The sequence below is a fragment of the Thunnus maccoyii genome, chromosome 22 (genome assembly GCF_910596095.1).
Source record: "Thunnus maccoyii chromosome 22, fThuMac1.1, whole genome shotgun sequence".
Classification (NCBI taxonomy): Eukaryota; Metazoa; Chordata; class Actinopteri; order Scombriformes; family Scombridae; genus Thunnus; species Thunnus maccoyii.
This window is the reverse complement of record NC_056554.1, coordinates 7,705,789-7,720,154: the sequence shown is the minus strand read 5'-3', so window position 1 is coordinate 7,720,154 and position 14,366 is coordinate 7,705,789. Positions and strand designations below refer to the sequence as shown.

Here is a 14,366-nt window from a genome sequence, read left to right as displayed (position 1 = left end):
GTAAGACAAAAGAGCAATCAATTTTGCAAAGAATAAATTCTTATCCTCCTTCACTTGTATTGTCCTTGAACCATTCTTTACATCTTATATGAAGTTTCTACATTGTGAAAAATGGTATGCCAGTTGGATGGGATGGGGCTATCCCTTCCTTTTGGGTCTTCATCACATACAAGTTAAATCCCACTGTAACAGAGCAAATATAAATGCTCAGTACTTGTACGTTCATCACACAGAGTGAGTGTATGTTTGTGAGAGTGTGTGTGCTTTTATGTTTACAAGAATACCCTCTGTAAATAAGAAAAGCTACCTACCTCTCACCTTACAAGGTTTAACATGAAAGGACACATCACATCACAATGGCATGATTAATGTAAAATAGAGAGGGATAATGGGTGGCGTCTAGTCAAAACAGTGGATGATTTAAGAAACCTGAGAATTAAAGGTGTTGAAGCACTAAAACTTTGGACTTGTGCAGGACCATATAGCAGTCCCCCAGGTACAGAAGTCATGTCCCAGGCACTCAGGAGGACACTGAAACCCTGACTAAAGACAGTACATCTATACATTATAATATGTTCACCATATCTGCAGCAGTCTTCACGGTTCACTACCTCTGGCCACCTCCTGATGGCGGCATTGTGCTCCTTAAACCTCTTGCACTGTGTTCGGTACTGCCTACTAACTACTGCCTACTACATACTCAATCAGTATGTACTGCATACTGCTTACTCAATGAAAGATTAAGTATGCCATTACCAGCAGACTGTTCACACTGACGTATACTCAAGCAAGCATCACATGACTGTTGGCCGGTCTCAGCCAGCGGCTCCCATGGCAGCTCCTAGATCTCTGAAAACATTGCAACAAATTTCCAAACAGGCATTATTTGGATTAACTGACCACACTTTGGGAATCTAAATGGTTACTTTCTCACCTGAAAAATATTTAAACTTAATAAAGTGACATATTAACAGCTTTTATGAGCTTTTAGCTTGGCTCAAAATCTCTGCTACTGCACAGTCTGAAGAGATGCAATACATTGTGGTATGATTGATAGTTGAGTATGTCCGAGTTGAGTACTCAGAAATGCTTGTTAATCTATGATACATCTGGGCATTTCTCGCATACACAAAATCCACATACTGTGCAGCTGGAACACACTACATACTCAATTTGACTTCATACTTAGTATCAATAGTATGCTAGTATGCTATTCCAAACACAGCAGTAGAGAGAAGAAGCAGAGGAGTATAACTCCCTGTGTCTGGTTCTGGGGAAACAGTATCCTTCACAAAAGCTGAATCCAAATGTTTGGACTTCACTACACTTGCAGACTTGTAGACTTTGCGGGTGCATTTCCCAGAAGTCTGCGAGTGCTGAGGGGCTGTCCAAACTCAACAAACAATTCATCAAGTCCACAAGGGCCCTTAAGCAGACTCTGCAGACTGCTGGAGTGTCCGGTTGGGGTGATAACTTCACCAGACCTCACTCAGAAAATTACTCATAATCCTGCAGCAATAGGCTATATGGCTATAAAGTGACGATGTAGAAGAAAATAATACCACTAATTTATTATTATTATCAATAATAAAACAACAACAACAACAATAATAATAATAATAATAATAATAACAACAACAATAATAATAATAATATCAATATATGTAAAATATTTACTTTTGATGACATTTGTTTTCTTCACTTCTGTTGTGACGTAGCGAGGTATAATGTTCACACAGAATAATAGGCCTATAGCTTAATAGCATGGATATCTTTATTATAATCTGCTAAATTAGACGGGCAAAGGTTGTTTTTTGTCCGCCTACAGTGTGAAGGTCATCAGATGAGGATTTAATGTGAATATATTATTATCAGTGTTTAGCAGTTCATGTCAAGGGAAAATCTTACTGAGCATTCTGACCAGATTTGTTGAGTGTAAAGCAGCAGACCTACACATATCAGAACCATTAAGAACCTTCAGAAATCAGAAACTTCAGAAAAAACCTTTCACTTGAGATCTGAAGTTCTGTCTCAGAGTGCATTTTTATCCCCTCACGGCTCATCACCCCTGCTTGGCTTGGAGGGGCATTGAGAGACTTGGCGTGCACTAGATATAAATTTTTGGCTTTTTGAATAAGACTTTTTGATGGCAGCACAGGTAGTAGATGAAGATGATGATATGGATTTTGATGACCGGACTCCGGTTTTTAGAGGAATAGGGCGAAGTAAAGCAAATATAAGGCAGGATGAGGCTGTAAGATACACTTAGAGGTAAATAGTTCAGATGAAGGTAACCAGGTTGTTTGCCGAAAGGTAGAGAGGGAGGAATTTAAAAAACTTAAATTCAGGAGGGAAGATGAGCAGGTGAATCTAAGTCCAATAGCATTGTCTAGGGAGCTGAAAAATAAGTTAGAAGTGGAATTACTAAGATTCTTGGGAGATGGGAACTTGTTGGTAAAATGTAGAAATGAAGAACAGAGAAATAAAGCTTTGCAATTTGAAATTATTTTCAAAAAAGCAGTGTGTGAAAGGAGAGTTCTGGGTGAGAATAAAGTTATTCGGGGACTGGCAACTGGCATTCCCATTGATGAGGATTTGGAAAAACTCAAAGTATTCATGGAGGTGAGGTGAGGAGACTAAAGAGATTGTTAAAAAACAATAAATGGTGAGAGAGCAGAAAGTTTGTCAGTACTTCAAGAGTTTCAGGACTTGGTTCTGGATAAAATAAAGATTGGCTGTATGAGTTTCCCAGTCAGGCCTTGCATTCCTCCTCCACTTCAGTGTTACAAGTGCCAGAGGTATGGGCAAAGGTGTGGCAAATGCTGTGGAGATAATGTACAGACAAAATGTTGCAATTGTGGTGGCCAGCACAATGTGACATATGGGGGATATTAAGTCAGGAATGAGCAGTGTAAATTCAACAAAATGAAAACAGTTAACATACAATAAGTTGCTGAAGCAGTGAAGAGAGTGCAAGGACAAAAGGAAAGTGAAGAAGCAGACAAGATCAATCAAAGTTCAACATCAGGAGCAGCTCAAAGAGGGAAAACTAATACAGAACTGACTGTGGATAAACTGATTTTATTCATTGCTTATGTAATCAATTGTACACATCAGTTTAACACAAGACAGAGAAAATTTAAATAATTGTGAAGTGAGCTGAAAAATTCTTGGCTATGAAAGATTTTTCCTGGGAATAAATCAACAACAGGGAGATGGGAGACCAGGGGTCTTTGGAGAAAGGCCCTGATGATTATTCTTCAGTGTAACACAAGGAGTTTCATAGCAAATGGTCAAGAATTTAAAGGATTTATTAAAGGACTCAGAAATACACCAGAAATCATATGTATTCAAGAAACTTCACTCAAACCAGCATTAGATTTTGTAATTAAAAGCTATGATAGTATATGCAGAGATAGAGTGAAGATTAGTGGATGAGGCTGTATAATGTTTGTGATGCAAGAAATGCAATTCAGTGCAATACAATGATTGTAATTGAAGTTTGGACAAAAGATGGTAATATCAAAGTAGTTCACGGATCACGGATATTGATGTGTTATCATTATTGCTGATGTGCATCACCAATAAACCTCCATAAATCCACTTAGAAATCAGAGAAAAAAGAGGCTAATAGCTAATTAAGCATACTTTTAATGGAGACAATTTGCAGAAGATATATAGAGGTCTCAAGAGCTTCTGGACATCGTCTTTGTTTCTCAGAGCCATAAACAGAAGAAACAACCCCGAACACCTGGTCAGAATGGCCATCGCCACACCTCAGCAGACCAAACCACCAGAGGCCACCAGCTGGAAGGTGCCCCTGCTATGACTGCGGCCATCTGCAGTGTTCCCTTACAGATGCATACAGGGTGATTGAGAGCACAAAAGCTGAAAAATTGAGTTGTGACCGCAAGTTACATAACCCCATAGTAACGATTAACAAGCTGGAGGCAGATCTAGTAACTAAAGAGAGGGAGTTTGCAGAGGAACTCGAAAAGAGCAACAACAACATCTTGAAGAAAAATTCAGAGATCATCTCCCTCAAGATACGTCTCCAACAGCATGCCCTGGAGACCACACAAATGCATCGTTCCTAGAAAGGGGTACACCTCCATGACATCAAGATGGAAGGCAGAAATAGTAGCGGCCTCCAAGCTGCAGATTAAGGATGAGTGGGAGAAAAAGGTGAAGCAGCTGGAATAGCAGCTCAACCAGTGAGACACTGAAAACCTGAGGCTCAGGAAGGAGAAGAAGGATCTCTCTGGGAAGTTGACCGAGACCTCCATCCGGTTGAGCAGCCAAGAGGCCGAACTTCTCCAGAGACAGAAAACTTGGCAGAACAAGAGCAACGCTCTGGAAGAGAACCTCAAAAAGGAGCTGGCTGAGAGAGAAGAGACCTGGGAAGCCAAAGTTAAACAGATGGAAGAGGAGGAGAAGAAACTCCAGGAACTCCATCTGAAGGAGAAGGAGCATCTCTTCGAGAGGCTGACCAAGATCTCCATTCAACTGAAAAAAACAGACGGAACTTCTCCAGAGCCAGAAAACTTGGCAGAACAAATTTGACGCTCTGGAGGAGAAATTTACAAAGGAGCTGGCTGAGAGAGCAGAGACCTAGAAGGCCAAAGTTAAACAGCTGGAGGAGGAGGAAAGATGGTCCAGGAACTCTCTTTGAAAAAGAAGAAGGAGGTATTCAGATGGTTCTGGTTTTGCAGGTGGAGGGCGAAGACTGAAACTGGTCTGGATGTAGCTGCAGAGACAGAGGAGGAAAAAACAAAAAAGGAAAAGAAAGAAAAGAAATAGAAAGAAAAAGAAGAGAAGATGGCAAAGTAGCAGAAAGAAAAAGAAGAGAAGATGGAGAAGAAACAGACAGAAAAAGTGGAGAAGGCTGAGAAGAAAAAAGGTTTCTGGAGCTGGATTCAAAAGAAGAAGTGTGACAGCGACAATAAGGTGAAGGAAGCTGCTGGCTGTTCGGCACAGTATCACCCTCTTCCTCCACCTCCACCTCTCTGCCCTCCCTCCATCTCAATTGAGTGTGAGAAAGTATTAAATGTAATGAAATGTTTGGTAGGAAGTGAATGGGGGCAGAGAGAACAGCGTTGAAAACCATTACATAGGATTAAAAAGATCAATATTAGATTATGGGTGTGTAGCATTACTGCAGCAAATACATCTCTGAAAAAAGTTAGACAATATTCAATATCAGGCTTTGAGACTATGTTCAGGTGCCATTAGAACAACCTCAACATCATCATTACAAGTGGAAATGGGAGAGATGCCACTGGAATTAAGGAGAATACAGCTATCTTTAAATTACTAGGTTAATTTAAGGAAAGACATAATGAACATCATCCAACACAAGATCCACTAAAACCCTGTTAGGAAAAGGAGAAGAGAGAAACAAAAAGTTTTGGATGGACAATTGAATGGAAAGCAAAAGAACTTGAAATAAGTGAAATCAACATTAGTCCAAAGGTACCACTCTCAGTAATACTTCCTTGGATACTTCCTGACCCTCCTGTAGATCTTACATTGCTTGACAAAAAGAACAAAGGTAAGAGTTTATTTAACATCCACAGACAATAAAAACCTATATAGAAAATAAATACCACAGTTATGTTCAAATTTATACAGATGCTTCAAAGAACTTAGCTAACAAAATTGGTATTTTATTAATGGTTTCAGATTTCAACATTAAAATTTGCGAACAAATCAGTGATAGATTATCGGTGTATACTGGGCAGATGCTGGCAATTGTGTTAACATTACAATGGGTTGAAGATGTGAGACCTCTGAGAGCACTAATATGCTCTGATTCCAGCTTGTCATTAATCATCTTGAAGCACAGCAGACCAGAAGTTTTAATAGAGATACAGCTAACACTATATATAATTCAGGGCACAGGCACAAAATTATCACCAGCCACCAGCTAAATACTGCTAAAATATTCAAGTGGCTGGTAGATTTGCTTCACTCACCAGCCAAAAAAGCAATGGTAATCTATTGAGAGCCATTTGGCCGGTGGACAAAAAAGTTAATTTTGCACCCTGAATTCAAATGATGGGACTAAGTAGGCTCTGACATTTGTATGGATACCAGCACATATAGGAATCAAAGGAAATGAAATAGTTGACAAATGTGCAAAGGAAGCCACAAAAATGTATCACACTGACATCATAGTACCCTTTAGTAAAGTAGAAATAAAGACCACAATTAAGCATAAGTTGAAAGAACAGTGGCAAAAGCGGAGGGAAGAAGAGAGACCAGAGGGTGGTTGTACAAAATTCAAAGAAAAGTATTATGATGGGAACCACAAGGTGAACCTGCAGAGAGGAAACAATAATATCCAGGCTACGTTTTGGTCGTTTTAGTCATACAGGACTGAGCAGTTCATTATTTAAAGTTCTAGTAAGTTCTAGTGTTATCTATTTTTGTTTCAATATCTAAGGAGAACGAACTTTATACAGAGAATTTAACTTTATTTTCTTACTTTTATTTATTATTAGAATTAGTGATTTTATAGTTAACGTTAAAGTTAGACACACTCCATTCCAGTTGGTGGCGGTAATGCACCATGACGTTGTTTGCCAACCGCCATAAAACTCAAGAAGAAGAAGAATAAACAGCAGAAGAAGAAGCCCTCGCAGTCTTGGCGTGATGACGTTGAGCACGTAAAGGTACGTACGACGGAAGTCCGTTAGGATTTTATCCACAAGTACAGAGGGTAGACATTTGGGTTCAGCCATACTGGCGAGATGTTGACCCGACTGTCGCGGTACGGGCCCGCTTTCCCCCGGTTACTCTCTAACACATCGGTTCGGTATGTCTCCCAGTCTAAACCGACCGGTGCTGCCGGTTCGGCCGCTGTGACAGAACTGCACCCCGCCGCAGAGGCCGGACACGGCGAGGTCAGCCAGTATGTGAAGGTGAGTCCCTCTCCGTGGTAATGAGACGGTAACCAGTCACTGAGCATGTATACACACATAGACACACACACACACAAACACACAGTAGATAGTGGTTCTGACACGCTAAACATGCCGTTACACTAAAATGCACCGTGCCCCTCTTTCCTCAGTGTCAGAGCTAACTTACACACGTTTGTAAACAGCCTGTACTCGCGTACTGTCAGGCTCAGCTCCGTTGGTTTACAACACTCACGGTGGATGACTCTGTACTTTTTTACACAGATCAGCATGCTAACTTGAAAGTGATATTAGATATTTATTGATGATTTTAACGAACATACACTTGTCCAGGTGCTGAGTCCTAAAAACAGAGCCCAGTTTGGATCAGTTTATAAAAACTGGCACAGAAGAAGACAGCGATGACACTAAACTAAGGACACACATTAATTAAAGGGAAAATTCACCCCAGTGACTATGGTGATTTCTTAGAACGAGGTCACCTATGTAGTAGAAATGTGCAATTATTTTTGAAATTGGTACCCTATGACTAGAGAAAAAGTAGATTCTCCATACCACTCTTAAGGGGGAATCCTACAACAACCAGAATGCATTGTGTGTCTTGTCCAATCAGACTGACTTACTCTACTAACAGTGTGTTCATGTCCATCAGAGCACCAAAGACAAAGTTAGTGAGTGAGGAGCAGCATAATTCTCTTTACTGAGGCTTATTTTCGTTTTGCAAGACATTTTTCCTTTTCGAGTCCGGATCGTACCAGTGTGCAAGGAGTCAGTTACATTATGTGGATCAATGCAAACTTACCGAGTGCTGCACGGTGTTGCTGGATGCAGCTGTAAGTCACAAGTAACACAGTCGCTGATGTGCTGTTCTGTATTCAGAGTTGGCAAAGTTTTGAACAAGACAGTGGTCCAACCTCCTCTACTGTCCAGTGTGATTGACTCTTCAGCTGACAGCACTGTCAGCAGCCAATCAGGAGAGACGCGCTGTGATGCACTTGGATTTTTATAACTGAATTAATAACCAGGGGCACACTTTTCTCTGACTGTGTGGGAATCTGATGTTTTCACATCACAGATGATGAACAACAGCATTAAAACGTGAGTCTTACAGGTCAAACATGACACTCAGGTAGCTGATTAAAAGAGGTCAGTGTGCAGGTGAGCTGGACTGTAATGTAACTGGGAGGAGACATGAATATTTCTCATAATGGTAGGCAGGCTGTGTTGAAGAAAGATGCAGTGGTCTGAAGTATGGACCCGGAGTATCCCGAGCTGGGGACAACCCTAACATTTTATTTCCTTGTAATAGTTTATTTTTGCTGGGCCTGAAAAAGATCATTCCTGCCCTGATCTAAGATGGCATATCTTAGAAAAACATAAAGACTGGAATCATGTTGGTAAAAGCAGTAGAAGTTTCTATACTGTGTCTGATGTTGCTCATATTTGTGTTTTTTCAGAATCCAGACTACCATGGCTTCTCCAGTGATCCTGTGGTGGATGACTGGAACATGAAAGTGGGCTTCTTCTTTGGCATCTCAGTGGCTCTTGTCATCGGAGGAACGTTTATCCACTATTTACCAGACCACGGGTGAGTTCTTTCTTCAGCCTTTCATATCTGGTATCATTTTTGCAGTCATTTAAAGGATCAGATGAAAACCTGCCAACAGCCTGACCACTGACCAGTCAGATCAATGGAAACCTGAGCCCCGTTCTTCATATGAGGATAAACGAGTTCAGATCAGAATGTTGACCATTTGACCTGAGTCTGTATTTTTTGGCTCTTATAAACTGGTTTAAAATTAATCCGGAACTGCTGTCAAAGCAGCAAGTTCTGAAGCCCAAATCTGCTTAAGTGCAGTTTAATGATAAAAAGTTTCAGCTTCCTTAGTTTTATAATGAGAAAATGTTGATTATAATTATAATTTTAGATGAGAACACACAGGTTATTGATAAATGATCTATTGTTAATTTTTATAATGAAGAGTTGCCTAGACTTGTACATGATAAAATATACAACAAAATTACAGTTTGCACACTTAAAAAGAACCAATCAACATTTAGTTTTGGAGACTCTGAGCAAAAAGACAAACTCAACTAAAAGATTTTGACTGTTAAAAGACCAACAGAGCCATAACATATGGCATTTAATTTGACATTTCAATGGGAATTTGAACACTAAAACATATTAAATGATGAACTACAGAACTCACTCCATTGAAACATGTTTATTCATTTAAAGCTGCTTTTTGAGATGTTTTAATAAGGTTTAATTTTCACAGCAGCATCACTATCAGTCTGACCACATTCACTGGTCACATGTGATAGTTTAACAGTGATCAAAGTGTGCAAACAGTAGAAACATTGTTTAGCACGGTATGGAACAAAATAACAGCAGCAACAGTGCAGGAACACAGAAAATCAGACTTATGTCCAAAGTGACGTTTTCAAATGTCTTATTTTGTTGCTGATTCATTTTCTGCCACTCCACTAACTGATTCATTGATTAATCATTGCAGCTAATAAATATCCACACACTGTGATTAGATCCCATGATTATAAAGGCAACATTTGGGTCATATAGGCATTAGGCATTAACTACTCTTCCTCTCTTTGCTTTGGCAACAGAAACAATAATAACAATAACAATATTCACTTCATACTAAAGACATATATAATCCCCACACTTACTTTAAGCCTTATCCTTACTTTTAATATTTGGAAATTATTTCTGGTGTTTCTACATCTTAAATTGCACTTGTGTGATTATATTGTTTACGTTTTACCTTGTGGAATATCACTTTATGCTGTCGCTGACTATTTCATCTCTTTTCATATTAAGTACTTCCACTAATTCATAAACACATGAACATGTTGTAGTTGGAAAACCCAGAGTTAACAGAGCTAGTTGATAAGCTAGTGAGCTAGTGATACCGGTTATCCAGGATCCTAAAGAAAAGCCAGACTAGGTGGGAACTTGCTTTATGGTTCAGACCTTTCTGGCTGAACACGTTGGGTCTTGGTGGAGGGATTAAATGTTTAGCTTTTTGGAGTTTACAGTCAAGCTTGGGTTTATTATTGATGCTTAGTGTTAAAAGTTTCTCTCTCTGTGTGTTCCAGCATGCGGCAGTGGGCCAGGAGGGAGGCTGAGCGTGTGATCCAGCAGAAAGAGAAGGAGGGTCTTCCTCTCATAGGAGAGAACTACTATGACCCAAACAAGATTGTTCTGCCCACAGCTGGAGAGGAGTAGGATGTCCAGCATCCACTTTATGTATTTCAGGATCACTGTATTTCTTTGTGACAGAATAAATGATGTACTTGTTTAATTGTGTAATTGTTATGAGTGGACAATGATGTTTGTGAATCTGCAACGATTGGACCCTTTCAATGGAAGCTATCAGTATTTGACAGTTTTCAGTTCTCGGTGCTATGGACACACTGTGGTCAGCATCAAGAGAGAAATTAGGTTTAATATCTAGCCCTACAAATAACAAACATTCAAAATTCTACTTGATCCCATTGATTGTTTATTCACATTAATGAGCGGGGATATGCAGTGACTAAACTCTTTTGAATGTGGTGGTAATTTCACAAATATGCATTTGCTATGTCACATTCAGGGTAAATTTGAACTGAAACATCATCTGAATCTTACCACCAGGGCAGATTTACCCCATTGCTATGGATGACATCATTGACTGTTGACAGGTGACTGGGCCGTGTTAGTGAATGTTAAGGAAAATATTCATCATGAAAAATGGATGTATAAGTATAGATAAAATTCATAAATGACACAAGGTAAAATATTTACTTTTACTGTAGATTTTGTGTGACCATCTACATGCTGATACTGAGATGTTTTTTTTCCAGTTGACTGGTTCATCGAAGGGATTTGTTCATTGATAGCTTAACGCTACATAAAGAGCATATTTAATTTACCAGGTTATCCAGTGATGGCCATGAAATCAGCTTTGTTCATTCATTTGTTGCAATTGGTGATTATTTAAGGTTCACTTCAACTGTCAACAAAACAAACACAACACAACAAAAGATAGGTGTGATGTATGATTTTGACAGACTGCAGTTAAATTATAAGTTCATCAGTGCCAAACTACGTTTTCTGGTAGAGAATTGTGTAAGCTGTTACTTCTGATTAGTGAAAAGTCTGAAAAATGAATCTAGGTTTGTGTATCAGAGCTCTGTTTTTTCTTCTTTCCTCTCCCATTGATCATCTTGCGACCCCTCAGATTTATCTGGTCACCCTTTGGAGGGGCCCTACCCCTGGAACTACTGGACTAAACTAGCTAAGTGTATATAAAGTAGTTTAAACTGGTTCCACCTCCAGCAGCTACAACAGTAACATGCTGCTTACACACTGATGCACGTACCTTATGAAACATATTTGACACATCAGTCACAGGGGACGATCTTCTGCAAAAGAAATACTATTACTTTTAAATTTAGCTGGTGATGCCACGGTGCAAGTACAGTAACAAAAAGGTGGACTTTGGCACTAAAAAGAATAACGTTGAAAGATGTCTACTTGATCTGACTCATTTGAAGCTTCATATTAGCTTCAGATAAACTTTTAATACATTTTTGCACAGAAGGAGGACTGTGGATTTTGGCCCCCATCACTTACATTGTACATGCATTATCAAGGGATCTTCTAATGTTAGGTAGGAATAATCACGGCAAGAAAAACCTGTTTCAATCAAGCAAGTAGCTCCCAGTCTGAGAAGTGAAGCCAGTGTAGAGCGTACCCTGAACCTGCATTCTTTCTAATGGCCAGCAGGAGGCGACTCCACCAGTTGCAAAAAGAAGTCAGATTGTATAGAAGTCTGAGAAAATGACCCTAATTCTTTCTTGATTTATGATCCGAGTAAACACTTTCCTAATGAGTTTATGGTCTCAATCACTAGTTTCAAGTCTTCTTCAATACAGCATGATGTTCATTTTGTAAATTATGGTTTCATTTAGAGTAAAATAGATGATACAGCGAGGTATGCTTTAAGGCATGGCTACCTTGTGATTGACAAGTTGCTACCACAGTGACAATGTTGATTATGTAACATAACCATGGCATAACCCCAGATTCAGAGTATAGGCATAGCTGTTGCTATATTTTGTTTTAATGGTTTTCATTTTTTTGCTAGCGAAAATTAGCATTAGCATTATCAGTTTACCATAGACTGTAAATGCACTGTGCTAACCAAGCTAGCAGCTAGCGCATGGGTCAGCTCCACCCTCTTGTCCAAATATGGTCACTTCTGGCTCCAAAATTCAAAGCTGGCGACGGTCAAATCCAAGATGGTGACAATCAAATTGCCAAACTTGAGGCTTTTAAGTGGCAGTCCACAAACCAGTGGGTGACATCATGGTGACCATATTTCTTTCTACAGTCTAAGGTTTCAATGTCCATTTGGGCTCCTGACTGTTGTTTTAAGAAAGACTTGAAAAACTGTGAACCTATCCTCTAAGATGTGTTACTGCCACCTATGCTGGAGGCATCTGTTGTTTTTCCAACCCAGTTTAGATGAAACCACACCCACATCCATGTGACGAAAGCCTTACTAGAACGCAAGGAAACTCTATTTGGGTCCCAATTAAGGGGTCGCACCCTTCGAAGGACTCGGTCTACAAAGGCATGTCCTTAGACAGCGAAGGTCGTATGGAGCATTGTTAAATAAGATGGTCTGGTCTACGGAAAATTTCCTATTTGCATCACCAGCTGTTCCTGCCCTTACCCTTGCATCACGAAGTGTTGCTCAGCAACCTTGACAGCTGCAGTTGACAACTGGGACACAGCTAGTAGAAATGGAGCCAGAAACTTTAATTTTATTATTGTGACAGCCCATTCAGGCCCAGCAGCACCACCAGGGACTCCCTGCTTGGCTGAACCAAAATATACATAAACACATTTTCTATGGCCTGATACTTATAAAAATGAATGTAAGACCTTTCAAGAACCTGCATACAACATGTTATTCCACTTTTTATGTACTTCATATATATATATAAATAGTTGTAAAGACCACTGTAAATGAAATAATGTATTTAACAATTATTTTATTTTAATTAATTAATTCAATATTTTTCAACTAATCTCTCTCTCTGGCCTCCATTCGCCCTGGCCTCTGAGGACAGGAGGACACAATCATTCTGCAGTTGGAACAGCAGCGTTCTTGCTGACAACAGCAGCTCAGCTTCAACTACCTGACTTTACTGTGACAAAAAAAAATCTCAACTCAAAGCTCCACTAACAATTTTTTTCTCACAAAAAATCTCATTAACAGAGAGATGCAGTGAATTATGTCATTCAGTCTGTAATGTAGCAATAATGAGAATCCTAACTGTTATGAAGCTTGATAAAATAAAATAAAATTTAATATAGATGATCTGTTCATTTTTAATACATTTATATTTATTGAAATGTGTTGATATCTGCACATATAGAGCCCCAGAGGCAGCGCTGTTGTTCAGTCCAGTAAAAACATGAAGCTTAAGACAAATATTTATACTCCAAGAGGAATTATATCATATAATAAAATGCTGCAGAGACTAGAGCTACACAGATCAGTTCATCACATCATGTTCTCCCTGGGATGACGACATGTTGACTGACCGATCATCTCAGGACTCAGGCTGCCAGCAGCTCAGATGACCAGCTGGTCTCACCCGGCCAGCAGCTCTGAAACATCTCCGAAAATGTCGCAGCAGATTTAAAAACAGGTGTTATTTGGATAAACTGACTACATATTGGGAATCTAAATGGTAACACTCTCACCTTAACAAAATATTAAAACTTAATAAAGTGACATATTAACAGTCCTACAGCAAAAATGACATCAGCTTAGTCAAAATCTCCGCCATTGCTGCTGCCCATGCTGCTGCCAGTTGGTGCAAAATGCATTCTGAAAAAAATTGGGCCGCAAAGGATCAATCTGGTGGATCCTCTTAATTTGGGGAAAGAGGCCCACATTTCTCTGCTGCATTTGAAGGAGCTTTCAAAATGGCACAGTCTTCGTCATACTGCTGTGATGCATTCGGTCTCCAAATGCAACCTTTGAAGGATGCGGATCCTGAATTGAGACACAGCTTCTAAAAGAAGGAAGGGTCATTATGTCACTGTGTAGTGCGTGAATGCCAAGTGTGAAAACTTTAACTTTGGCTGACATTGAGGTGAATTGGATCGCCATCTCCTCATTTTTGATCTGTCATTACCTAATCATTGGCAGTCCGATTTGTTGCATTGTTAACTAGCTAATGTTTGATATATTGGTTGATGTATATTTTCTCAGATAGCTTGTATATTTGAATTTATTTGGATGTGGCAACCCCTCAACCAGGCTGAGAATTGGAGCTTTTCCCCACCGAAGACAAGAGATGGACATTGTGTTGGTAACGTTAGCTAAATGTTTTCTGGCAAGTAGTGTAAAGTTAATA

At 39.5% G+C, this 14,366-nt stretch overlaps 1 protein-coding gene across 1 annotated transcript; it reads left to right on the top strand.

Annotated features, from left to right (window-relative positions):
* Positions 1-6,667: 6,667 nt before the first annotated feature.
* Positions 6,668-10,254, top strand: ndufb11 (NADH:ubiquinone oxidoreductase subunit B11). Its single transcript, XM_042401065.1, has 3 exons — positions 6,668-6,923; positions 8,381-8,511; positions 10,041-10,254. The coding sequence occupies exons 1-3, from the start codon at positions 6,753-6,755 to the stop codon at positions 10,168-10,170; spliced, it is 432 nt and encodes a 143-aa protein (XP_042256999.1). The 5' UTR covers positions 6,668-6,752; the 3' UTR covers positions 10,171-10,254.
* Positions 10,255-14,366: the final 4,112 nt, after the last annotated feature.